The sequence below is a fragment of the Lichenostomus cassidix genome, chromosome 5 (genome assembly GCF_008360975.1).
Source record: "Lichenostomus cassidix isolate B80296 chromosome 5, HeHo_3.0, whole genome shotgun sequence".
Lineage (NCBI taxonomy): Eukaryota > Metazoa > Chordata > Aves > Passeriformes > Meliphagidae > Lichenostomus > Lichenostomus cassidix.
This window is the reverse complement of record NC_139486.1, coordinates 6309408-6337209: the sequence shown is the minus strand read 5'-3', so window position 1 is coordinate 6337209 and position 27802 is coordinate 6309408. Positions and strand designations below refer to the sequence as shown.

Sequence of the window (27802 nt, the reverse complement as noted above, 5' to 3'; positions counted from 1 at the left end):
ATCCATATCTCTGCACTGAATCCCTGGAAGACTGGGGCTGGTCATATTCTGATTTCCAATCCAGCAGGGCTGTCTCTCCTGATTTAACTTCTTCATCACTGTAAACCCTTCACTTTCCCACCTGACTCTACCTGCCCTGCCTGTTGGACCACAGCTCCTCATCTTCCTTGCCAAATTGCTGGTAGGTATTTTTCCTACCTGAAACATCCTGCAAAGTGCATGTGATTAGACTCTGGGAAAATAAACACAACAGCTCACCTCCCCAAAAGGATGCTGTCAAAATACTTAGTAATACATTTATTTTGTTAAAATAAACTATGTACAATAAAAGATATTAATGTGCATTACAATATACAGTAATTACATGTTTAAAAGATGATAAAAGAGTACAGAATTACGTGCTGTAAATAGGAAATTAATACTGTTTACATGATTTTTAAACTATGCAGAACGTATTTGCTTGAAAACTGAATTTCCTTGGTTTGAAATTGTATTGCTTTGAATTCTGAAGATTTGGTTAATCTTTGAGAAAAAGGCATACCACTCAAAAGTCAGAAATACTGTTTTAGTGCCCATCCTTTGGTTTCACCAGAGCCACATTCCAGCAATATTGCACACAGCAACTCTCACAAGAGAGAAAAATTGAGTTGCTCACATCAAGTGACTCTTTCTCCTCTCTGGCTAAGACCTGACTGGTGATGAGTTAGGTCCTGATTTGTGTTGAGGTCCACATCCACTTCACCATCTCAATTAGAATAACTTGTTGAACTGTTAGTTTTAAGCATTTTTTAAGGAATTGTTTTAAGTATTACTATTAAGTAAGCACAAAAAGAATGAAATGTCCTTGTCTTTGTGTTCTCGGGGGAGCAGAAAATCTCTGTGCAGCGAAATGCTTGTGTTGGCCAAGTGCATCAACATCATGACACATTAAATTGGATTCAGTTATCCTTGCACTCCATCTCCCTGCTCCTCTCTGCAGCCTTCTTTGAAGTCCTTGCAGTCTCGAGGTGCTGCTGAGCCCCAGGTATCCAGATGTGACTGCACAGAGACAATTCCCAGCCCATTCACCAGTCTCAACCCATGTTTTTTGGGGCAACAGGGACACCAAGCCATGCCTTGCTCTGTAGCATTTCCCACCTGGCAACCTGGGCTCACCACCTTGGATCATTTCTGCTCATGAGTGAAGACTTTGCCAATGTATTTCCTCTCTCACATAACTTTTTGTTATTGGTTATTAATGAATTAATATTTACAAGCCTGGGGGGAGTTTGGGCTCATTTGCTCCATGCTGGCAGGGCAGTTCAGTGCCTGCCAGCTCTGTGATGCAGTTAGAGCAGCTGCCTATTTTGGGGAAAAGTACTGAGAAAGATGACATGACAATCACACTCTGGATATGATTTACACCCAAACTGCTTTGACAGACATCGGACAAATTTTCCTACACGTTATCAATACAAATAGATGGTGTGTTGGAAGATCTGGAAACTGTGGACTGGTGACAGCTGTTTACTCTGAATTCATTAACCTCCAGTCAAAGTGAAAATTCACCAGAGCTGGTATCAGCAAGAGTTCAAACTGATCTTCACCAAAACCACATCAAACCTTGTGTCCTGAATGGGATGAGATGAAATTAAGTGACAGCAATGAGCTTAGGGTCAAATTAAGGAAAGATAACCATATGTCTTGAATATCACACTGTTAATATAATCACTTTAATCTTCAGTATCAGTAGTGGTTGAAATGAGATGTTTCAGATGCAGCCTCCAAAGGTGAGATCAGCAAAGACTCTGGATGCCTCAACTCCTTTCAGGAGTCCTCAACCAGCAGCCAGAAGGTATAAAAGATTCTTGGACCTGGCACAGTGTATCTGTGTGCTCAAAGCTTGGTCAGCCAAAATAAAAGGTCAGAAAAGGAGGAAATATAAAGACTCTCAAATGTTTTCCACATTAGTTATGTGTGGACCCCACTGAAATTTTCCATTGCCTTCATGAGAATTGAAATGAAGCCAACAGAGCATCTTTGAAAATCCCACCCTAACATTATAGTTAGAAGCAGCCAAACAATGCATTATGGTCTGTACAATCTGGGAAGGGATGGGGATCCATATTTTCAAAGTTAAAGTGATTTTTCACACTGACAGCCATTCACAGGATTTTTGCTTGTTGCTTGGGTTTCTGAGCTCATTTTCCTCTTACAGTGAGATTCTGACTCTTTTTGCTGTTCTGGTGGGGTTCCTGGAACTGCCCAGGAAAATAGATTCTTGTTCCCTTCTGAAAGCTTTAACTGAAATAAAGAGAATTTGAAGGTGGGTTTTTTTTTTTTTCATTCTAGTTATGGGTGTGCCCTTCACATCTTCAAATGAAATTGAAATTTTAGGATCAAACTGACTAATTGTGGCTCTGAGCCCTGATTTTGCAGCTCTCCCCTGAAGCAGAAGTAATTCTATTGCATTCATGACTTCTAATCCATGATTTTGTCCCAACTTTTTGATGCAAAAATATTTCTATTCCTGTTTTGTTTTGATAGGTGAAGACAGCTGAGATCACAAGCCACTACCGAAACCAGTGGGAGGCTTTTTCCTGCTCTCAGATGGTCTTTATTCACAAAGAGGAAAATAAACATTTATAGTGGAAATTTGTCTCCATTTTTGCAAAGAGCTCAAACGTGTCTAGAAGTTATCTGACGTAGGTCACTCCATGCTCACCTCCTGTCACAGCAGATGCTCCTCCAGTCCTACAGAGTTGAGAACCAACAAAATGTTCTGTTATTTCCAGATTTTCCTTTTTTAATGTAGGATAAAACACATCACAGATCCTCCTCAGGGAAAAAGAAAATACATGGAGAAAGGCATGTGCAGCCAGATTCCTACATTCTACCTCTTTGTTTAACAAATGGTCCCTGGGCCAACATGAGCATATGGATTGCTTTGTTGGAGAAGACAAATGTGCTTTCAAACAATCCTGGCCTGAGACAGATTGATGCCACTGCAAATTATTTTTAATCCAGATGAGGTTTCCATGTGGTGAGTCAAGAGGTATTTGCTGTGCCACTTGCGGAAAAAAGGTACAGGGAAAGGTCATGGGGTCTGAGTAAGATATAAAAGCAGATGGGCATCTTCCATATATGAATTAAAGGGAGAGAGAGGCTGCCCAGGGAAGGAATTGAGTCACCACTCTTGAAGGTATTAGAAAGAACACAGGCCACCAACTCCAGAGCAGCTGGAAGAGTTTTTGTTGTAAATAAACTGCAAGGGCAGATCACTAGTGGCCAAATCCAGCCTCCCTCATGACCTGAGCAGTGCCAGTGGGATTGAATGGACATGAGCAAATTGGAGACAGTTCCTTGTGAAGTAAGATATTCTTCAGTATGAGGATGACTGCCAAAATCTGTCCCTTTCAATCTTTCCCATTCATTTGGAATGACTTTATTTCATATTAAGATGCAGTGCTGTGTATAATTCTGTGTCTATTTGGAATGGATGCAATGCCTGGAAAGAGACAAAAGGTGAGAACTATCAATGTCAGCTGCTGAAATGATTGTTTTGATTGTCATGCTGGACTTGGGGTGAATTCTGTAACTACACAGTTGGACAAATGAGGATGGAGCTGAGTGGGGATGGAGCCTTGTTTCTGCCTTCTCCCCAGATTTCAGAGCTCTGTGAGCCACAGGACAAACTGTGGGAGTCTTTGTCATGCTGGAAGTGGCAGGACTGTCCCAATTCCACCAGCCTGGTTTTCACAGGGCTCTGAAGGGCAGAGGCATCTGTAGGTTGTTCCAATGTGATAACAACTCTCTGATGACTTGAGATCTCTCCAATACATCTAAAATCTCCTTGCAGGGATTTGCATGAAAATATTCTGGGAATTGTGTTTGAAACTGCAACTTCAGGTTAAGAACTCCTGGTAGAACATTAAGGTTCTGAAAGAGGCCAAAGGAGATGGGTTTTACAGGATGCAGCAAGCTTCCTCTAAATTGTGAGTGCTTTTGAAATGACAGCAGACTATTAGCAAAGGCAGGTCTGTCAGGAAATGCTTTGACATCAGCTGCATTAAGGGGACATTGTCAAATAAGTTCCAGGGATGGTTTCTAACCTTTATGACTCTCCTTAACAGTGTTCCTTTTAAGGTGAAATTGGGATCTGCTTTCTAGCTCATCTCACAGTGAGTAAACCCATCTCCTTTCACCTGGCAGTCCTTTATTGATTTTCTTTCCTTATTACTAATGGTTCTTGAAAATGACTTGAAGTTTATATCTGTGGCCTTCTGCCTGCACTTGCACTATGTCTGGTGTTGTGGTTTTTCTGAAAATAAGCTTTGCTGCCTGTTCACACACCATCTGTTGCCTTTAAAAAAGGCATTAGGTATGACTTGCCAGATAGTCAATGACTGTCTTTACATCTGCCTACAATCCCTTTCTAAAGCCTGTTGGCCTGTGCTGTCCCTGCCTCCCCAAAATAATAGTGGAACAAGGCAGATCCTTGAGTAAATGCCACATTTCATGGACAGGTGTGTGTAAATAACCTAACACAGGAATAACATTTATGGGACCTGCATTAAACATGGCTCTTTAAAAAAAACATTTATTTTTGTTGGAAGAGAAATTAAAATAAATGGAGTGCAGAGGCCATTTCTCAGTGGAATGTGACCACTCTTCCTCTCTTGCAGCTCCCAGAACTCAAACTTTGGTCAAAATCAGTTTGAAAAGCTTGAAATTAGTTTAGCACATTAGGACAGCTGCATTTTAGCTTCTCCATCACCATGTTTTGTAGTTAATTTCCTTCAAACCACTACAGTTATGTTATTGCTACCACTTCCCATTTGATTTTTGATTTTATTGCTGATCCTATGCCATTTCCTTAGGATTAATAACCACTCCTGGTACCCAAAAATGCAGTTTGGTTATCTGTGGCATTCCCTGATGCATGCCAGGGTTCTCCATTTCACTTTTCCAGTGTGCTCATTATGTTAGGATAAGCTCAGCTGTCACTCTGGATTTGCTATTTCCCCTATTTCTGCATTTTTTGGAAGCTCTAAGAATACCAGGCAGGTCAAACCTGAGTGCTTGTATTGTGCTTCAGCTAAACCAGACTCCACCAAACTCTACTTCCACCAGAGACTCTTACATCACCCTCCAGCAACCTACATTAGCTAAAACAATAATCCTCATTAATTTCCACTAAAGTAAAAGGCAGCAAAATGCAGATATAATTTTCCCTGAAATCTGTTAAAGGCTTTTTTGTTTTGTTTTGTTTTGGTTTGGTTTTTTTTTTTCCTTCTTTTCTTTTTGTTTTTTTTTGGGTTTTTTTGGTTTTTTTTGGTTTTTTTTTGTTTGTTTGTTTGATTGGACTTCTAGTCATGCTGTAAGCCTAAGTATTTATTTATTGATGATCTTTGAGGTCCCTTCCAACCCAAACCATTCTATGATTGTATGAAACTGAATTTGTGCTGAAGGAGGAGCTCAGACTCACAAGCCTGGTCTGGATGCAGGATGGGCATTGCACCAAGCTTGGTCCCTTCCATGTGGGGTGGATGTCATTCCCACTGTCCTGCTGCAGTCACTCATTGCTCTGAGCAGCACCAGCTCTGGAGTTTCCCAGTTTTTCTAGTGACATGTGTGCTCTCAGCCAGGCCTCTGTGCTTCCCAAGGGGATAGGACTGCCAGTCTCATGGAATGGGGTGCAGAGGGGAGCAGGGCTCATGCTCCAGGGCTGGGAGGATGCACTGCTGTCACTTGCTGCCTCCTGGCACTTCTGGAAATGCTGGCTACAGACATGGCTTTGCAAGGAGTTACTTCTTCAAATCTGTGTGTGCTGGCATTGTGATTTCCTGCTTGGGGAATGAAATCCACAACAAGACAGTCCTGTGGCACTGCTGTTGGAAAATATACCAGTTTACAAATTTTTATATAACATTAGTCAAGCGTTTTGTTTGCCTTTTCCCCGGGGAAAGGGATTTTAAGTTTCTTTCCAGGGCATTGTTCCACCAGGTAAGTTCTGATGAGCTTGATGTATCAACAGACTGGGAGTAGTCCCAAAGAGATATCCAAAAGATAATGACCATCAGCAAACATCCACAAATATCTACCCCAGACAATATAAACAGATATCTACCCCCCTGGCAGGGATGGAGACATCTGGTCCTGAAAAGGCTGATAAGGAAATCAAGGAGTGATGATCTAATTAGTGTCAGAGGTGAAGAAATCCAGATCCAATAGGACACCAGATACTGAGAACTATGGAACTTTGGACCAATGAACATTGAACCAGTGAAGTTCTATGGGTTTGGACTGCATAGATTTTGGGGTAAATCTTGCAAAATTCATGTGTCATGGAATGATTCTCCCTGCACACCCGGGCTATGTGTGGATTAAATGATTTCTGGCATATTCTGGCCAGAACAACATCCTGGCCAGAAATGAAGGAATGCCTTGACTCTCTAACACTAAAATGTTGTTGGAGGGTTTTTGTTTTTCCTGCAGTTTTGGTGACATTGCCAGGATACCCAGAGAAGTAGCTGCAGGTAACAAGATGCCCTTTGAGTTCACCTCTGAGTGTCTGTGTTGCCGTGATGTGCAAAACTGCAGGATCCAGGGAGAGGCTTTGGTGAAAAGGCACAATTTCTCCAGCAGCAAAGGGAACTCACAGGCAGCTTCCCTTCCCCTTTGGGCTGAATTTCCCATCTCCATGGGCTGCAGCCCATCATCTGCCACTCAGGGAAAAGTCCACTGCTGAGGACTGCAGCCACACTGCAACTAAAACAGCACTCCCTGTGAAGATGGAAAAATGGGAGCAGAAAGAGAAGCAGTAAATGGGAGGAGGGAGACTAATATAAGTCAACAAGTTCACAACTCCACTTTGATGTGGTTTTTTACAGAAATGCTTCATAAAAAAAGGATAATTTTAAGGCAATTGGATCACCTCAAAGCACTTAAAGTCAGCATGACCTTTGGCTTTTTGGTTTTTGCTATTTTTGGCTGTTGGGTGAGATGTAGAGATCCAGCTGATCTATAAGGTAAATTCTCAGTTGCCATGGCAATGTGTCTTGTTCATGTTCTCAGTTTGAAGAGAGATTGTTCCATGCTGCTATTTCATGTCTAGGGCAATATTCTTTGGTGGCAGAATTTCTTTGTTTCAGTACATTAATGCTACAACTCTGTACTTCCTTTCCCAGCTTACAGAAACATGGCTCAGCCTGAACATTCCTCTGTAAAAATACAGTTATTTGCATTTTTTTTTGTTGTAAGAACATTCCTTAAGTCTGGAGGTAAATGTTGATCCTTTTTGATAGCTTGGGTGCAGCAACATCCTGATGATGTGAAGTTTCACCATTAAGTGAAAACAAACTGGAATCACTCCACCTTTGCTTCCATGTGGTTTGAACAAACTGAAGGATCTCCTGAACTAGCAAGTCTTATAAAAGAAAAGCAATTTCAAGGTACATCCTACCTAGAGCGTATATCTTACATATTAGATTTCTACAGATCTCCATGTGCGTTCAGTCAATTCAGACTCAATTCGACTGCAAATTCCTAATTTTGATCAATTCTTACTTAAGGCCACAAATGGAATTTCTCCAGTTCCTTTTGCCACCTTTAGTCCTTTGTTTGTCACATGCCACCTTCACCTCATTCCTAAGGTGGGAGCCAAGCAGGAGCAGGCATCCTGGTTTCTGTTGGCACAGTCTGCAGCAGTGGGAAAAGGCTGCAAAACAGCTCTGGAGGGTTAGGAAAGCACAGAGACAGGAGTTGGCCAAGGGTGATACAGCTTGGAGGTCTCACAGAACAGAGAGCTCCTATATTTGGGTAAGAAGGACCCTTTTCTGGTCATGTTCCCTGTTTCAGTGGCATGTGACCTTCGTTGCCTTTCTAACCTGCTTGCTTTCACCGAACTCAGCTTGCTCTGCTCCTCAGGTGATGTCACACGAGGGTGCAGCACCTGTGGCACTTTGCACAGCGCTTCTTCTTCTTCTTGGGGTGGAAGATGGTCATGATTGCCTCGTCAAACACAGTCTTAAGGCCTTTCTGTGTGAGTGCTGAGCACTCCAGATAGCACTGGGCTCCGATCTGAAAGAGAAGAGAGGAGTTGTGAGCACCCACTGATGGGAGAGACAGAGTGATCCTGTTCTAACATCTTTCTACATTTAGAAAGGCTTCAGACCATTTCTCTGTTTGGTATATGGCTGTCTGTGGGATGATGGGAGAAGTTCACATGGTCATTCTGAGCAAGAGAGCAGGAATCAGCATCAACATGAGTTTCTCCCCACATGTGGGTGAGTGGGGAGCAGGAATTCCCTGCATGACCCTCCAGAGAGATGGGACAGCACCCATGGGTGAGTGCTGGATCAGGAGCTTGGCCTCCTCCCTGTGCAACTGGGGAGGCTTTCAAGGAAATGCTGGGTTATAGCTGAACCCATCATACACTTGGCTCTTCTCCCTGAAATGTTACTTCTGTGTCCTGCCTCCTCCAATGCCAGGGAGCTGCTTCTAGCTGATTTCTGGGAATGGGGAAGCATCATTTTGAGATAGGAGTCTCCCAGGTGTGCTGGCATGACACAAACACACGAACAGAGGCCTGGGAAAGCAGCCTCAGCTTATTCAGCAGCCTTGTGGCTTATTCAGCTTATTCTGCTAATGGATGCTCTTGTTTTGAGGACCAGGGCCAATAATACGATATAAGGTGGATAAGGCCAAGGCCCAGAATCCTGCATCCCAGGGCTTGGGGAGTGCTTCTATCCCCCCACCTTCCCAGGAGAAATTCACAATACCACAGAAACCTTAGGAGCACCTTCTCTGCTGCTTGAAGTGCCATGGATAAGTGAGAATCAAGCTCTCTGTGCTTTTGTAAGGGATAGGGAGGAGTTTGACAGGAGGTGACTGCAGACAGAGGTTTGCCACATGCATCTCCTGGCAGAACCCTGAGCAAGAAACACTTAAGTAAAATAGGCAGTAAAATCTGTTTTGATGCCCATTTCCCCCCTGCTGCCCTGTGTTCCTTGATGCTTTGCTGAGAACTTGGTCATGGCACCTGCCAGAGATCAAGAGGTGTTTGGACAGTCCTCTCTCACACATGGTGTGATTTTTGGGGTTGCCTTGTGCATGACCAGGAGCTGGACTTGTTGACCCTTTTGGGTCCCTCCCTGCTCAGGATATTCTATGTCTCTGTGGTTCAGCTGGCTATTGCAGCAGAAATTCAGTCTCAGGGGTCACAATGTGTGCCTGGATTCACACATTTGAACAGAGCCTTTAATCACTGCCTGGGACCAATGTGCCTTGGAGGAGCTGTGAATGAAAGAAACTCAGTGGAAAGCTGTGATCAATCAGCTTGATGGGACCTCAGAAGAAGCTGTTACCTCCTTTGCCAGCTTCACTCCGTGCTCGTAGGTCAGTGGTTTCTCCTTCATGTAAAGCAGCCGTGCCAGAGTTTTGGGATCATCCCGGAGATCAATCTAGCAGGAAATACACAAACTCTGCTGTAATTCTTGAGGTAGATATTCATGGCTTTACAGACCCACATCAGGGCATCTGTCCTCCTCATCCCAGATGATACTTCAGAAATGAATTGCACATTTACTTATCTTTTCATCATGAATTAGTTCTCCTTGGAAAGTGCCAAGGAAGCCTGAGCCCTGCTGGAAGGGGAGGCTGCTGCAACCCTGCACTGCATCACCCAAACCCCACCCTGATGGGCCAGACAGACACAGCTCAGTCTGACTGACTTGAAACAAAATCCTTTATTTCCACGGAAAACATCAAAGTGAAGTATTCTGGCATTTCAAACCCATCCATTTTCAGACTGTGTGATCCAAAGGATGATGCTTTTATTTTTAAATGGGTGTTTTAAATTATTCCAGTGTAGGAAACAAAGCCATTTGCCTTTCCTGTGGTATGAAGATTTTGGTTTTGACCAGAATTTGATCAGTTTCTCTAACTTGCCTTAGGTTACTGTCCAGTGTTCTGACATTTTCCAGGTGGTCATATCCAAACCCTCACTGACTCTAGCCCCTCTGTGTCTTGGAAGCAAACCCATGTTTAAGGCATTTTTATTTGATTGATGGATTCATAGATTTTAAGGCCAAAATAAAGTGGTTTGATCATTCAGTCTAACAATCACTGAAACACAAGCAGGATGGTGAGTCACCAGCTGTAATGTTGTTGTAAAAGCATGAAAAGAGGCTACTTCCTTCCCATGTCATTTGGTTAATTACTCCCATTCTTAAAATTTAGTTTGAAGTTTAGCTTTAGCTTCTAGCCACAAGCTTTGATTTTTTTTTTTCTCCTCATTAGAGACCTGTAAGAAAACTTTTCTCCCTATAGGTATTTATGCCCCATTGCCACATTAATATACACTTGAATAAAAAGATGGGATGAGCTTTGCCCTTCTGGACATCTGCATGTTGGCTTCCATTCCCAGTGCCCGAGTTTTCCTCTAATGGGAAAATCTTGCTGCATTTCCCATGAGTTAAATAGGAAACCTTTCCAGATGCCCAGGAGAAGCATTACCTGTGTTCCTATGAGGACATAAGGCACGTTGGGCATGCAGACTTTCAGCTCAGGCACCCATTCCTCCTGCACGTTGTGGTATGAGGCAGGATTCACCACTGAGAAGCAGATGAGGAACACATCTGTGTTGGGGTAGGACAGGGGTCTCAGCTGGTTGTAGTCCTCCTGCCAGGGGAGAGCAGCAAGGGTGTTAAGGAGGGGGATAACTGCAAGTGGGGGAATCAGGTAGGATTTTGATGAAGTAGTCAACACTGTTCATATTAATTCACATTCCTAAACTCCAGGGGGCTGTTGGAGAGGGGGGTGCGGGAAACCACCCCTCACAGGCCAAGGGTGCTGATTTTCCAGCACTTTCACCCAAAAGAGCTGAAAGTTGCCCCATCCCTGGAATTGTTCAAGGCCAGGTTGGGTAGGGCTGTGAGCAACTTGGTTTAGTGAAAGGTGTCCCTATCTCTGGCAGGGGCAGGGTTGGAATTAGATAATTTTGAAGATCCCTTCCACCTCAATCCTCCTGTGACTGTGTGACCATGTTTTGTCTGTGTGTGTGTAATCTGTGGAGATGTTGGTGCCAAGGCTGACCATTGCCATTGCAGTCCTGCCTGGTGCTCAGCAATGTCAGTCAGCAGAAAACATTCACCCTGAAAGCAGAAAGCAGATCAAATCCAGCCTGCAGTGCCTGGGTGCATCCCTGTGGGTGATTTAGTGTTTCCACAGGCCTTGCATGGTGGAAGGAGAGATGTTTTCTCCATGGGCTAGTGGTGAAGAAGGTGAATTTTCAAACAGCTCAAAGCGCAGCTGGGATATTTCGTGAGCTGGCTTTGATAGATGAGTTTCAAGGAAGAATTTGGGTCTGTTTTCAGGCTTGAGAAGCTGGGAGCTAGCAGAGGTTTTGCAAGCCACGTGAGAGGGATAGCCTGGCTCTTTCTGACAGTGAGAACATTTGTAGCTGTGTCTAGTGGGTACTGTTCAGCGAAACCTGTTAGAAAACTTAAGTGCAACAAAACAGATGTGTTTTAGAGGGGATACATCTGCTCCACAGGCTTTTTTGGGGGGTCCAGAATTAAAATAGGGGAAAGGAACACAAAGTTAGAGTGTGGGAAACAGTAACACATGCTGCTGTCCAGCCTGACTGCAATATAGATCTGCAGTTTATAGTTTCTGCATTCTGGACAAGTCTCAAATCTCTGCAGTCTGGTTGCTTTTGGTTATAACTGTGTGAAAATTCAACTGGTGCAGCTTTGTTTTGCAGATACTGAATATTTAATAGAAGGAAATAAAGCTAATAAAAGGGGGGGGGAAAAGACACTGGGGTGCTGTTTCTCAGACTTGAGAACATTGATTTTAGGCAGGGAAAACCCACACTAGGGGCAGGAACTATTCAAGCTGCTGCCTGTCCTGCAGGAGAAAGTGCTGCAGGCCTGTATCACAGTGTGTGAGATTAGATGATGTTTTAGTTCAGCCTTACTTCTATCTTGCTTTAATTGGGTCAACAAATGACAGGGCTTAATTGTGAATTGAGACTGGCAAATCACCTTTCTGAAGTCCCTTGTTCACTGACTAAATATTAATAAATTAACCCAGACTACTTCTGAACCAGCACTAGTTTCCAAAATATACTAATGAAGCACTCAAACAGAGTTTGCACCAACTGCTTCTAAAAAAAAAAAAAAACCAACCCTCAAAAATTTAATTATTTATTCTGAAAGGAAGCATGAGCCCAAATTTAGCTCTGTCTCATGAAAGAAAAGCTTAAAAAAGCATTCTGAAACACAAATTATTTTGTCTAACTGAATGTTCATTGTTCCAAGCCCACTTTGACAGAAGGAGTAAAATCTCAGTTGCTACCTCCAGCCCTCACAGCCACAGGATTTGGGGTAAAGCCAGAGTACTTTTCAAATGACTTATGTCTTTACAGTGGCATAGGAAGCGTGGATCTGAAGAAGGATTTACAAGAGGAGATGTTTGGATTTATTGCCTCCCAAGAAAGTGGATTCTCTGCATTCAAGGAATAGCAGGAAAACCCCTCACAGACATTTGTGGGAACATCAGTGCTGCAGTTAATGAAGAAGCAAAGTCAGTGACAGATTTATCCAAGGCTCTGGAGATGTCACTCAGCTGTCAGCAGAGGAGTTAATAGAGGCAGAGCAGATGCCAAGGTGATGGGATCAGAGGAGAAATTGCATTGTAGAGACAGTTTCATGTGGATGTTGTGGGTCAGGAAAGCTTGACCTGATTATGGGACATTATTTTAACCCAGAAAACTGAGATTAAGATGGTTTGTGGCACAGCCAACACAGGCTGATACCAGGTGCTTGGCAAAGGCTCTCTCTGTGTATTTAACTGCTGCAAATCAGGCTCCTGAATCAGCCACGGGGTGGCAGCAAGCCTCAAGGAATCCTCATTTAGGAGATTTGGGATGAAATTGGCTAAATATAGGCAGTTTCAATATTCCAGACGTGCATATTTAGAGGGGCTGGGACTTACTGTACCATTAAAAATACAGATTAAAGCCATGAGCGCTCTGCCTGGCTGTGACAGCTACAGGAGCATGCATTTAATTTTATTTTCCTTGTTCTTTCTGAATCCCTAGAAAATAATTTTTCAGGAAGAACATTCCTGGTTTGAGTTATTATCCCAGAGTATTATATAAGCTGTAAGCAAGGACAGCCATGCATCTCATAGCAGAGGCCTCACCTCCCACCTGGGCACATGGGAATTTTCACAGCAGGTTAAAACACAAATATCATGCATAAGAGTCAATCTGGGCTCCTGGACATGTACCTCCAGACCACATCAGAAAAGGACTCCTCTGTACCTATGCTCCAGGAGAAGGCTATAAAACCTTGCAATGGACCTTTAGGAGATATGGCCCTACAGGGTAATTTCTCATTCAGAGATGGTTGAAGTCAAGGAAATAAATAATACAAAAATGGGGGTGGACATTTGCACAGGTATGGGGCATATCCAGAGGTGCTGCAGGGAGTGGCAGTCATGTTTGGGAAGGGACAGGAGTCCTTGTGGGCTTGGGCTGTGGCTGATCAATAATTTATTTTCCCAGCTTGTGCTTGTATTGTGCTGCCTGCTATTTAGGGATTGTGAGGTTTCCCAGTTAACATTGCCTGGCCACTGGTTTGGCATGGAAATGCCAGTGCCAGACCTAGCCTTGCTGAGTTACCTGCCTGTGACTTGCCAGGGCCCAGATCAGATAATGTTGTTCCATCCCTTCTATCTCTGCCATCAGCTCAGCAGAGTTTGGGCTCCAAAAAATGCAGCAAAATTGGCTTATTTTTTGTTTTTATGTTGTCGCTGTGCTGATCTCTTGTCTACTCTGCTAAAGCATTTTGCACCTGAGTCCAGCCCAGCAAAAAGACCACAGTTTTTTCCTCCTAGGACTGTTTGTGCCAGGGATACAGAAAGCCAGATACCTCAAATCTGGGGTCTCTGCCAGCTCTCCCTTCAGGCTGACAGAGGGTCCTGCTGCAGGAGTACATTTTCCAATTGTTATTTCATTAGCATATGTTTTATAGCATCGCAGTGTCAGGGGCTATTTCTGGCTATGACTTCACACCAATGCCTTTGGAAAGCCACACAACACAAGGAGAAGGAGGGAGGAAACAACCCAGATGATCTGTTGTTATAACTGGAGCATGTGGGAAGCATCATCCCTCCAGCCTCCACGGAGACAATCTAGTCATCAAGGGGTGATTCACGCTCTGAGCTCTGACTAGATGGCCACATCCTCTGGACTAAGGTCTGGGAGGGACATGAGCCTGTCGAGTTAGAGAAAGGGTTTGGAGGCAGGTGGTGAACTGGCTGGTTTGAAGCAGGGGATGGCAAAATGGTGAGGAGGAATGGATGGAGGGGTGAGGCTTGTCAAAGAGACAGCTGAGAGTTCCTTCTGGCTCAGGAGGACAAATGAGAGGAGGTGTTGCTGCGGAAATGGGTGGCAGGTGGAACTGTCAGCCCTACAAAAGAAGCAGGAATATTAAGGCACTGGGTGAAAACTGGCTGGGAACTGAATATAACTCCAGTCTGGCCTGCAAAGGCTTGCAGGGCTGGCAGATCGTGACACAGGCTCTGAGCTCTGTGGGAACACAGAATAGAAGACTGAACAGGCTTTGGACATGGGGCAAGGACTTGGGCCATATTTTGGGACTGGTTTTTGGATCATCTGTTTGCACCATGTGAATGGAAAGGATGTGTAGTCTGTAAGGGCCACCAAACTAGCTAAGGAGTGACTGCTGCTGCCTACAGAAACATGATAGAAATAAAATTAAAGAAAGTGAAACCCAAAGCATCAAAGCCCCAGTCCTGCTGAGAGCAGGTTTTTCTGGAAGTGACAGTCTGTTCTGCTGTGGGTTTTTTGATCTCTCTGCATAGTGCTGCAAAGCATATTCTGCAAGAAGTGGCCTCTTGCAGACAGGAGGGTCTCCTTCTGCACTGTTTGTGCCTTTCATAGCAGTCAGTCATGGCCAAAACCAGTACAGCCAAGAGGAGCTCCTGGTGAAAGCAAAGCCCTGCATTCAGAGCTGCTGGAACCCAGAGAGAGCAAAGCAAGTTTCCAAATCTGCTTTTTCTCCTGCTGGCTCTGGTGTCAGCTCTGACTGGAGGAGCTGGGGGATGTGGGTTACAACATTCCCAGGCTGTGAGGAACCTGGAACCTGCTCCCTCTGCTCTCAGCAGATGATTTTCTGCAAGGTTTCTGTGCAGACTGTGTCCCTTTCTCTAGTTTGTGTCACTGGCATTTGGAGTCAGGAGAGGGAGATTTCACCACAAAAAATATGTTACTCCCTGTACTTTCTTCTGCCCTTCCACTGGCAGAGCAAAGCAGTTAGAAATAATTTCTCCTCCTTTCCAGGGGGTGAAATTATTCTGCAAACTTTGAGTGCAATCACACCATATCAGACTGTGGGCAGGGGAAACAGTAAAAGCATTCTCCATGTAAGTAAGCACAGGATACAGACTGTCTTGCAATGGACACCCTTGTCCTTGGAGAGGAATGTTGGGATGGATGCTGATCTGGCTGGGTTACCACTTAAAATGAACAGGGTGCTGTATTATATTAATATTAATATTCATATGAATATTAATATGAATATATGAAGATGGTGCTGTATTATATTAATTTTCTAATCCTGAAAATGGGAATTCTTCTCTGTATCACCAATGCCACCATGTGGTAGAGGTAAGAAAACACTGACTACACAAAACATTGTATTTGCAGGAGGAGGTGGATATGTGGGAGGCTAAGCAGACTCATCAGCCTTTGGTTTTTTGATTAGACAAGATACAGTCTTAGGGATCAGCATGTTTGTGTGTGTTTTACTGCTGAAACAGAATGAAAACAAAAGTGGGAATGTCAGCAGTTTAATCATTACAATTCCCAACTTATCATCAGTATTTGTAAAAAAACCCCAACAAACTTCACAAACGTCATGAATAGCAAACTCCAGTGTATGATAGCAACAAATAAACCAGGGGAAAGGAAAATGATAAATGTTTTGCAGTAATTTACCTGCCCTGCAGTGTCATAAAGCCCCAGCAAGTGTTGTTGTCCTCCCACAGTCACAGTAACTGGAAAAGAGAAACAAGAATGTTGTTTATGGACAACCCAGTAGCCTCATTTTTACGTATTTTAATCCTAAAGTGACAAGAGACACAATAGCAGGTGTCCTACAATGGGAATTCTGAACCAAGCACATCTATTCAACCCACACTGAAGGCAACCTACGCCACAACAAAATCAAATCTTTTATGCCAAGCTCTGATTTCTGTACAGGCAGCCAAGGGTGATGAGCTGCAAACGCCACTGCCATCAGGGACCCAGAGACAGGGGGACATTTGCCTCTCTCAGCAGCCAACAACTGAACATCCTGCACTTGAAGATTCCTGCCTCCCCACCACGGGATCAAGGTGGGTTTGTCATGGATCATTGGGAGGGGCTTTTTATGAATTTATTTCTTCCAAGTTGTGAAATGATGAAGCATTCAGCAGTGGCTGGTGTTTGGTGGGTCTCAGTGGAGATGCAGCTGTCCTGCCCTGTGCCATCACAGGTGACATGGCAGTGCTTTTTTCCTGGGGCTCTGTGGTGGATGCTTTGAAGGACAGGAAGGAGGAGGAGCAGGAATATTCTCAGGGATGTTAACCAGATTTTGTTGCAAATGAAGGAAAGAATGGCTTAGTTTGTTTATTCCTTTAGCAGAATTCACTTTGAACTTCATTTTGAGCCTGTTGACGCATTTTGAGCCCATTGACATTGACAAAAATGTTTTCTCACTGCCTTTGGATGGACTCCATTATTAGCTGATTCCTGTAACCAGTGTTATTTCGTGTAAAGGACATGATCTGGGTTAATGACATTTTGTTAACCAGTTAATCTGCTTAGATCATTACGACTCGACTGGGAAGAAAGGGGGGCAGTCCAGTTCCACCCATTAGTCAACAGGAAACCTTCAAACATTTGTCAGGAATGTTGCTTAAAATAATGATATTGTTGCAGCATATGGACTATTACTTTTTTAAACATGAGGACAAATGGCTGAGCATAGGGATGAGCACAGAGCTGTGTCAGGGATGGGGGAAGAGGCTCAGACTGGTGCCCATTGGCTGATCACAACTTGCAGTTGATGAGGGCTGGGAATGAATAATAATTGTTTTGGACAAAAAAGAGACTTGAAAACATCACACAGGTTCTTGCTGATTTTTTTTAAAATAAAATTTATGTGGTAAAATAGCAGGTTTGAATTTATGGAATTTAATAGTTCCTGCACTGGGGAACAATGTCGTGTTGGAAATCACTCAGACTCAATGTCTCTGCCAGTGTGACTGGACAGGCTGATTATTCAGCAGCTTTCCTTGCTTGCAGAGCAACACAGTAATGTTGTCAGCATATAAACCCAGCAAACCTGACATCCTGGAAGAAAATGGCACAGTGAGGACCAGACTTGCTGATGAGAGCAGGGTGGGCTGTGCTCACCTGCTGCTGGGGCTGCTTTGTGATGTGCACTGGAAGAGGAGGTGGGGAAGGGGACAGAGCTCCCTCTCCTCATCTCAGAGGTAGCTCATGCACTGTGCAGCTCCCAGGGGAACTCGTGGACATTAGGCATGGATGCCCAAATGTGGAAAAGCCTGGGGAAGAAGTACAAGGGTGGAGAGATGGGCACCAACACAGGCAGGAGACAGTCCAGGACCCCATCCCCTTCCTTCAACCCGACTTGAATAAAATAATTCAAAATAATCCTCCCTGGGGCCCTGGTTTTCAACTTCTTGTGGTGCAGGGAGTCCCAGAATGTCCCAGCAGAGGTATGAACTGTGTAAGTTACTGGCAGCACTCCTGCTTTTCTCAGCTCCCTTCTCAGAAGCAGTGGGGTTACAGGTGGTCCGGCACAGCTCACCGGAGGCACTGGGAAATGTGCTTTTTTTTCCCCAGTTGCAACCTTGGCAAGCCTCCAACCCACCCTTGTGCCAAGAAATGCAGGAGCCAGACCTGCTCTGCAGATTTTACTCTGGTCAAGGACCAGCTGTGGGAAGATGTACCCTTCAGCTGAAGGCAATTTTCCAGCTGCAATGAACAGCTGGCTGAGGTGGTGTTTAGGAGGTTTCTAGGGCTGTGAACAACAGTTGCACTGTCAGTCCTTGGTGGAATTTGCATGGAGGCGGCAAAGCTCCTCCAAAGCAGGATGCTGTATGGCTGTGAGGCACATGGAGGTGCAGGTCTGTTGATATGTCTGATGAATATGAGAAGACATGTGCCATACCTCAGTGCTGACAGAGTTATCCAGCTCTGCCTCTCCTGCTGGCTCACCCTGAGCCCAGGAAATTGGGTTGGGTCCTTCTGGCAAAGATCAGCTCAGATCTTCAGTACTTAAAAAACTTAAAAGTTCCCTGAAATTTACTCTGCTGTGAAGCTTTTCTGGCCCATCTCTTTCTTGGTGGCATCTGACTGACAGAGCTGCACTGGCAAAAAGCCCTGGTGCAGAAACAAATTGCTGCTGTTTTCCAGTAATTAACGTGGTTTGGAGATAAGCTGTTTGCATAGAGGATCAGTCCATCTCGTGTGTGCTGTGTTTGCCAGAAGGAGATAACTCCCAAACTCTTATCTGTGCTTTGTGGTCCATGAAGCCACGGTGGATGTTTTGCAGCAGGTCTGTGGAGCCACACACTGAGCAGTGATTGATGGTTTGTGCAGCTCAGTTTGGCTCGTGGTCACCTCTGGGAAATGCTGAGGGGGAATAAAGAGATTGGTGGTGTCCTACCATTACTATTCCTACACACAAGGGAAAAGAAATGCAAGGGCTTTTGGAAAAATACATCCTGAGTCTACCCAGCTCGCATATCACGTTTTAACTCTCCTTGCAGCATCTTGCTTCTCAGGGGTCCTGCTGTGAGTTTGTGCATGGCACCAGGCCTATACTTTTACTTTTTCTCTTTTTATCTCTTTCTTTTCCTCGTTTTTACTTTTTTTCCTTTTCTTTCCCCCTCCCCTGCTTTTTCTTTTGCCCTTTATATTTTCTTTCTTCTTGTCGATTGTTCTGGCCTGTCTTACCATCAGAGGTTATTCTTCCTGCCCACATCACCTCTCTGAATTTGCAGCTAGCACCCCAGCAGAACTGCCTTGTTGGCTAAACTTCAGCCACAGGCAGAGTGTAGTCTTTGGATTCCTGGCTCTGAATGCAGTGGGGACCAAATGGATCACCAAAAGATCCCTGGCTCTTGACACAGCCATGTCTACATTAATGTGGTGGTACTAAAATTTCCACTACACTTTCAAGCAGTGAGAGCAAATGTCAAAATAAGTGGCTTTTGCTTGTGAAAACTTCATGGTGTTTTTATACCAAGAGTTTGTTTATCAGTCTGCCTCTGTCAGGCAAAAAGCTGTTCAGAGGATCCACTTGGTGGGTCGTATTTATGAGCTGAGATTGCCCTGCTAGATTTGTAGGCCTTACTTTTGGCTTTGTTCCAGTTTACTCTTACTTACCCTGTTATTATCTTTTCCTGTTCTCTCAGTGGACAAGCCTATGGGAAGCCAATGCGGAATTCCTTCCCAGTCACTGGGGTAATGCAGGCTCCTTTATGGGATTGTGAACTCGGCTTTATGAGCAGTCTTGGAGTAACAAGACAAATATGAACTCTGCTTGTCATTTACTTGTTATATTGATTATTGATTAAACACTGAAACGACCTGGCCTTTAGCACTGAGTGCAGTGGGGACTGCAGTAAAATGAGGCTGAATATTTGCACAGTCCTAGTCCTTGTTTTGCTCCAGTCTGGGTTGCACCAGAAGATGCAGCAGGGCAGATAATCCCCTCCTTTCACTCAGTGGTTTTAATCAAGTGCAGAATTTGTAAAACACTGCTTTCAAAATGATAGCTAGATCATAAATTAGTTGGGTATTGCTTACTACAGTCTGAATAACTATTTTGGGTCACTTCCAAGGTTTTTGCCACATGTCTGTGTGTCTGGGGGTTCCTCTGATGGACTTCAACACAGAGCTTGAACACCACAGCAGAAGGGCAAGGTGCAGATGGATACTGTGTGGGATGGACCTGGTGTGTGGATTATGAGCTGGTCTGAAAAGGGACCTCTGCTTTTAAATAAGTGCTCAGTTTGTTTTTGTGGCGATGATGTGACAATTTTCATTGATGTTCTCAATGCCCAAATTGCCCCAGATCCACCTGTCAGTGGCCAATCTTTACCAAACTTCTCCCACTGTGCTTTGGTGACTTTATGGGACTGAACTGTGCCCGTGGAGGAGCCCTTCAGCCAGCCAGCAGCAATGTTCACTGTCTGCACTGACAGAAAGGGGACATAAATTATCTGCTGCACTCTCAGAACATCTTAAGTTTGACTAATGGAGCAAAACAACACATAAATCTCTGGTATGACACCAAACTAGGATGCAATATCTCAGCTATGCTTAGCTGTGGCACGGTAGAGTAGATTTGCACATCATGGGGAATTTTTCCATGCCAGTGAAGAAGTGCTTGCAGAACCCAAAGACTGTGAAACCACCAGCCAGAATACACACAACAGCTAAGCAGTGACACCACAAGGGAAAAGTCAGCTATTTATTCTAGTGCCTTCCTGCCAACAAATTAAAGTCCAGCTGCTTCAGAAAGAGATGCCAGGAGCCTTTGAGCAAGCAGAGATGGTGGCACCTGCCTGGGTGGAAAGACTTTTCCATGCTTTTGGACAAATTAGACTGCTTCAAGTCTCAAACTTTCACAAGGGCCATCTTCTGCCCCAGCCAGCAAGCTCTGAGCATTAGTTTGTGCATTTGCCTTTTCACTGCTATTGTATGTACAGATAAATGCTACTTAACACAGAATAATCATAGAATGATAAAATGGTTGGGATGGAATGAGAACAATCTTGTTCCAAGCTCCCTGCCATGGGCAGGGATATCTTGCACCAGACCAGGTTGTTCCAAGCCCATCCAGCCCACTCTGGAACATTCCCAGGGATGGCCACCAGTATAAGAGCAACTGCAATTCTGGTTGACCTGCTGGCAGTATTTCCCCCCCCACCCCACCCCCAGCTGGGAAAGAAGATAAAATCAGAAGATGGGCAAAAGGACACATCTCGGTCAGCAAGTTCCTTCTAAGGCGCCTTTCAGAGTAACTTCTGTGGTGTGAAGTTACTGATACAGTGAATGTGGTCTGTTCTCCAGCAGCAGTTGATGTCCCTGGGGACACTGACTGTATGTTTGCTCACTGGGTAACATTTTCCTTCTTTCCTAAATGCGGTTTTGTAAAATTTCTTGTCATGAAGTGGGAATTCCCCTCCACTCTACAGATGTCTTCTGCTCTCTGGAGCTTACCTCAGACAGGACAGGAGTGTGCAGGAGTTTGTCTGAAGAAGAGCTACTTTAAAAATCTGGTTTATAAATTGTCTTCCTTTTGTACTGCATAACTCCTAAATAAGGGTCTCTGTGGCTGGAATTTGAGGATCCCTGTCCCAGCTAGGGACTGAAACTCAAAAACACCTCAAAGGCATTTAGGTCAAAGACATTCAGATCTCTGATTCCCTTTGGTTCCCATAATGGTCAGGCATCTAAGTAACTGAACTGGAACTACATATCCCAGGCTTTAAGAAATAGCAGCTTTGAATATTCCATCAGAAAACAAAGTGAATGTGGGTATTGCATGTTTATAGCACCTTCTAAGTACTTCATGTGCATTTCTGAATCCAATTTTGGGTCATATTTGCTTCAGAATATCTTTCTTTGGCTGATCCAGGTAGAGAAAATAAAACTGTCAGAGATCAAATGTCACACACTGCTTTGATTTTGTTTGGGTCACTGTCTGGGGAACTTAACTTCAGTTCTGTGCACCACCCTTCAGAAGATGTTGCACTGCTGCAGCTGAAGCTGGGAATGCTCTGGAAACTGCAATCAAAGCCCTGGGGATGCTACAGCCCAGCAGCCAGTAAAGGAAGGCAGTAAAACAAAGAGCAAGAAAGACCATAAGGACATAACCCAGGCCAGGGTTATGTCATCATCCAGGCCAGGAATGACAATCAGCTCAGCTGAGCTCTGTGACTGGTTGCCACTTTAGCCAGAAGGTTGTCTTGCAGTGTTGCTCCTTGGAAATACTCCATTTTGCTTTGGCTGAAAGGCAATCCTAGAATATTTTTGTGGCCCTGTACCCAAGGCAGGTAAGAACTGGTGTTGCAGGACCCTTGGCTCACTGAAGGTCTGGCAGTGCCCTGTGACTCAAGCCTGGGCCTTTCTTCACTTCCATGCAGAAGGATCATGTCCAGGAATTCGAGTGACTTGATGCTCAAGGAATGTTTCCCCACTCTCTCCTTCACGACAAACAAGATTTGATTACAGCCAAATCAATGTTCTACCTCGGATTTACCCTGCAGCTTAGCTACATTCTTCTGAAGAGAAAATCAAAAGCATGCTGTTTTGCCCTGTAATTGACCTAAATGCCCCATTTTATATGCAAATTTTACTAAATGCTTTTAATTGCTGCTGTAATCATCTACCACCAGTCACACAGACCTCTGAGAGCCAGTGTTTTCCAAAGGAAGGGTGCTGAGTGAACATCACCATTTTCTGTCACCTCATCAATGGATGAGATCTATGTTCTGCTGAGCAAATACTTCTGCCCATCTGATATTTACAAAATCTGAAAAACATTCCCAGTCTGCTCCCCGTGGTGGGAGCACAGAGAGGCCTCCAGGGCTGGGATTCAGCTGATTTCACTCCTTGTAGCTCTTGGTCTAATGAGGTGGTGAGGAATTTGCTGCTTTGTCTTTAGGCCACAGACATTTAGTGATTTTAAAGCCAGATAGGAATCGTAGCATCATTTATTCTCCTCTAAATAGCTTATCTAGTGTCTTCCTACGAGGCATATTTTCTTTTTCTTGTATCATTCTTGCAGCTGTTTTCCAAATTTTTTGTTGAGCAGTTGCTGTGACCAGACAGTGTGGTCTAGCAGTGGTTTCATTAATGACATAGCCAGAGGTAACATGACTTTCCTATTCCTACCTGCCATCCCCCAATGGTTCATCTAAAACTCTCATTGGTTGATTATCCTCATTATTTAATGAGTCTTGCAGTGCTTTATTCCTTTCTTAAGGCTAAAGTCCAGTCATTCTTGGCTTTTGTATTTGCAAGCCTTTTTATTACATTCTTTTTTAGCTCTGTGGTTGTGTGGAAAATCTGGAGAATGTGTGACTCAAACACCCACTGAAGGCATCTCACAAAAGGGATGGGGAACAGCAACGCTCCTGCAATGCTCCCAGAGCATGGAAATCAATGTTAAAGGCATTAGGAAGCCAACATTACAGGCTTTTGGAAGCCTGGGATTGTCTATGCAGTGACAAGCTTTTTCAACAGTATGTTTCAGGTCAGAGAAATGATATCTAAATGCTTCTCAATGTTTTCTTTCCAGACATCTCTCCACTGCCTCTGGGGACTGCTCTTCACCTTGGGCTCTAATCTCTCCCACATGGCAAAGGGCACCACCTCCCCTCTTCCTTGGGCATACAGGTTTGAAGATTCCAGTGGAATTAGTGGGAAAATGCCCAAACTTGACTCGTGTTGCAACCTCACTGGGGAAGGAGGCTGACACCAAATGACAGCTCTGTTGTCCCACTCTGCAACAGCAATAGATTCATGTAGACAGTGCCATCCTGGAGGAGCATTCATGACTTGTGCTGTGTGGTTTTTTTGGAACCTGAGAGGAAAAACGATGCAGCTCTTCACAGCTGGTTATTTGTTACTCAGAGGCAGCAAACAGAGAGATGTACCAGTCCCCCAATCATTTTTTATCAGGCAGCTCAAATGAAATGTTCTGAATCTTTCAAAACACATTGAGAAGACAGACTTCAGCATTGGCCAGCATACATGACACGGAACACAAAAACAGTGGAGGCTGATTAGGAAAATGAAACAGAATGAATTTGGTCCAGAAATGGATGAAAGAGAATGGAAATTCCCAAAGCTTTCAGAACAAGCACAACACTACAACATGAGCCAGCTTCTTCCCAGTCTGGGACATTACTCATTTATAGACAGCATGAATGAAGTTGATTTATCAGAATCAACCTCATTGTTTGTAAAGTCAACACTGGAGGATTTCCCCTGCATCTCCATGAATTATTGCTGTGCTCATCAGGCCTTGAACAAATTCAGCTCCACTGATAGCAGAGTCCAAGGAACCTTGGGGTCTCTGTTTGCAAGAAAACTGTGCCCAGTTTCTCCAGTAACACAGAACTGAGGGAGCTCTTGGGACCTCAAGGTTGTGCAAAGCCGTTCTGGATGAAAAGGCAAACATGATTACAGTGCTTGGGGAATTGAAGAACAATTGACATTGTGTCCAAGAGAGTGTTTTGTTAGATTCCGTTCTGTCTTAAATGAAGGGCTGAGCACTGCCACAGACTGGGAGGTGCTTCCTGAGTGTTTCAGCTCCCTGTGCACCACCAGCTGCCCTCATGGAAGGCAATTCTCCCCTGAGTTGGAAACTAATAATAACTGCACAGCTAAATGCAGTGAATTTGCAGGCAAATAGGCTCTGATGTGTGAATTTCAGTGGTAATCTAATTGAAGGTCTTTTTGCTCTTTACTGAAAGTTACAGAATTAAATCCAACTAAATGTGAGATGGAGTAACAACTGTAGCATTAAGCAATACAAATAGATAGAACCTGATCATATTCTTAAAAAAAAATAAATTGTTCCTAAACAATGAGGAATACTGGATATCATCTTAATCTTGATGGAGGGGAAATGCCCTTTCTGAGACCATGTGATTGTCTGTGACATTGAGATAAATGAAAGAAGAAAATTTTGGCTATTACTGCAGTGTAAACCTATTAAAAAAAAAAAGAAGAAGAAAGGCTACATGTGGATTATTTTTTATATTTTTAGCTCTACTAAATATTTTTGAAGTTTCCATCACTCTAGCACAGTATTTAGGAATATGTGTTTTTTGGAGCTGGGTTTATAACTCCAGTCAATAGCAAAGACAATAAAACTCTGAGATTATTAAAGTGTGGCTGATAATTGGAGTAACTTTATTTTAACCAGCTATGCTGACCTGACCTGTAAAAGACCAGATAGTATAGCATTTTCAGTTTCTTTTAACACAGATAAAGTCAGTCAGGACTCTTTAATAAAGTCTTGAAAGCTAACGGTGAAGGATGTGTTTGGAGTCTCCTAACAGTGATGCTGTGATCATGGTAAACAGAGAAAGGAGTGGGAATTTTCCACCAAGGACAAAAAGTGTGAATAAAGGGAGAAAAAGGTAGGAATAAAGAGAGTTTTTGACCATTTTTCTGTCTCCTTACTACTGTCCATGTGAGGCAAAAGTCATTCCTCTAACTCAGTTGAGCGCTGGGGAAAAGAATATCCCCAAAGTTATGTCAGGCATCTGGTTATCAAGGGAACATGAGACTTGGTAAATGGCATCAGAATAAATGGGAGATTAGTGGCAAAAAGAGACAAATTGCACTGAAATGTACCCAGGCAATACACAGGGTGTTTCCCAGAGCATGGGAGGACAAGTCTCTCTGTGTGGCTGCAGGAAATCAAGGCAGCTCATCCCTACACTTCTTGCCCTGTTCAAAGGTCAGAATTAGGGGGATTTTTTTTTCCCTGGAAAGGAGAGGAATGCAGCCTGGAGAGACAGTGCTGCCTAACAGTGCTCTTTGCTCTAGGTGCTTTTTTAACACCTGTGGTGATCTGCCTTGGTCTGGGTTAGGTGACAGTGGGAGCAGATAATACTGATGGAAGGGCACAAAACCTCAGCTCTGCAGTGGGTGAGTTGTCCCCACTGTGGGCTGGACCTTCCAATGGTGGAGTGACTCTGCCCCAGTGACTAACACTGGCAGAAGGCCCTATCCATACTAGCAGAGCACTATGGCACATCCTACCTCTGCCAGGTGTGGTTCAGGGGAGAAAAATGGATTTTCTGCTTACCAGCATCTTCAACAAAAAGTACAGACACCAGAGCTAGAAAGGAAGAAAAAATTGTCTATGCTACACACAGATGGGGACAAGAGTGTATTTTCTATAAGAACCTGCTATTAGGGGAAATATGATTTATAATATAATAAACCAGGAAGCAGCCACATCTTGGCTGCTGTCTGTGCAAAGAGCATGGGACTCCTCTTCCTCACACTTGGTGCCAGGTAAGATGGGCAGAGCTGCCCTGAGCTGGCTGCAGTAGCTTCAAGAGCCAGGCTGAGGTGTTTTGGGGGCTGTATTTGGGCACAGACCTGCAGGACATGTGTGTGTGTGTGTGTGTCCCACTCATTGCCATGAGCATTTGAGCAAAACCTGTGCAGACTCAGTGGGCACAGCGATGCCTCAGGCATCATTCCAGAGCTAGGGCAGTGTGACTTAAAATAGCATCTGATGGCTCTGGGTAGTGAGACTTAAAATAGCATCTGCTCCTCTGAGCTGTGAACTGATGGGGCAGGGGCATGTTTGGCACACTGAACTGAATCCAGCAGGCTCCAGTGTGATGCTGAGGTCAGTGTGAGAGCTCAGGAGCATCAGGTTTGCCTGAACTCCAGTGCTTCTGTGGCTGGCATTTTACATGCTAGGAATCCTGTTTTGGGCGGGGGAAAGATGAGATGATATTTTGCAGCCCCTTTCAATACAAGCCTCTTTGGTGCTTTGTCTGCATATTAAACATTTAAGTTTGATCTTAATGATGTTTTTTCCTGTGCACATTTCCCCGTGAGGCATTGCTTGAGAGGCTTGAAACAAAATGCCTCTTCCTGAGCCTAAAGAGGACCGTGACAGAAACTCTGCTTTGCATTTCCCAGAAAGAGAATCAGGCCCATTGTCCTTAGCACCAGGACCAAACCTCAGCTGCTATTTACCCTGCAGCTTCCAGAGATTAGCCAAGCATTTGGGCAGCAGCTCTAAGCCTATATGACTTGAGAAGCAGAAATGTTAAACACTGTAAACACAAATCTTGGAAATATTTAAACTTTCTGATAAGAAAATCTGAAGTTAGGAATTATTATTTTATTCTTGGCTACCACAAAGGTTTTAAATGCTGCTAATGCTTTCTCTACACCCTGCTGAGGATCCTTCCACTTTCCTGTCCAGTGTGGCAGCCGCTGTAGACAATGAAGTGATTGTAATATTGGAAAAGCAACAGATGGAGATGGATGAAATAGTCTTAACCCTCTGTGTGTTTTTGTGTGCCTGTGAAAGGGAGAGGTGAGAGCAAACCTGAGTTCTGGACACCCTTATCCTTGATTTCAGCATGGTTGCACTCACATGAAGCAGAGTGTGATGTCCCACAATCGCAGAAAGGGTAATTTCTAGGGATGATTTGGTGGCCCTTTCAACACAGAACTGGGTCTTGCAGCCTCCTCTTGGGAGACCAAGAAGCTGCAGGTTGGCTGCAGCCCAGGGTGTACAGAAGAGGTGCTGAAGTGCCTGGTTGAGCTGAGGCCAGAGGATTTTTCCTTTGAATAGAAAAAAACAAATCCAAATTCCTCTGTAGAGCTCGAGAGGAATTTTCAGCTATAAAATGTGATTTCTACAGAATCCGATGTTTCCATGGGAAGCTATCACTTTCAACAGAGGAGTTCAGATGTTTCCACTGGGAGAAATGAGGTGAAATGGTGTGAATTAACTGACCCTGATCTGAACTGTTCTCACTGTTAAAAAGACCTGAGCCAGTTTACATAAAGCTGTTTCCCTACCAGGGACAGTGACACCTGGGGCAGTGACCCTTGATGGGAACACAACCCTGGGGGCCAGGGAGGCACCAGGGGCACTGGGGCAGTTGGTGGCCTTCTGGGAGACCAGAATTGCAGTCTGGACTGAGAGCA

The 27802-nt window shown here is 44.1% G+C and overlaps 1 protein-coding gene across 1 annotated transcript in view; it reads right to left on the bottom strand.

Moving 5' to 3' along the window:
• Positions 1 to 271: 271 nt before the first annotated feature.
• RHOJ (ras homolog family member J) overlaps positions 272 to 27802 on the bottom strand; it is a 60261-nt gene continuing 32730 nt past the window's right edge. The window contains exons 2-5 of the mRNA XM_085061132.1: positions 16013 to 16071; positions 10498 to 10662; positions 9348 to 9443; positions 272 to 8061 (exon numbers count right to left, since the gene is read on the bottom strand). Of these exons, the coding sequence (XP_084917258.1) occupies positions 7915 to 8061; positions 9348 to 9443; positions 10498 to 10662; positions 16013 to 16071 (467 nt within the window). The 3' untranslated portion in view covers positions 272 to 7914. The remainder of the gene's footprint in view (positions 8062 to 9347; positions 9444 to 10497; positions 10663 to 16012; positions 16072 to 27802) is intronic.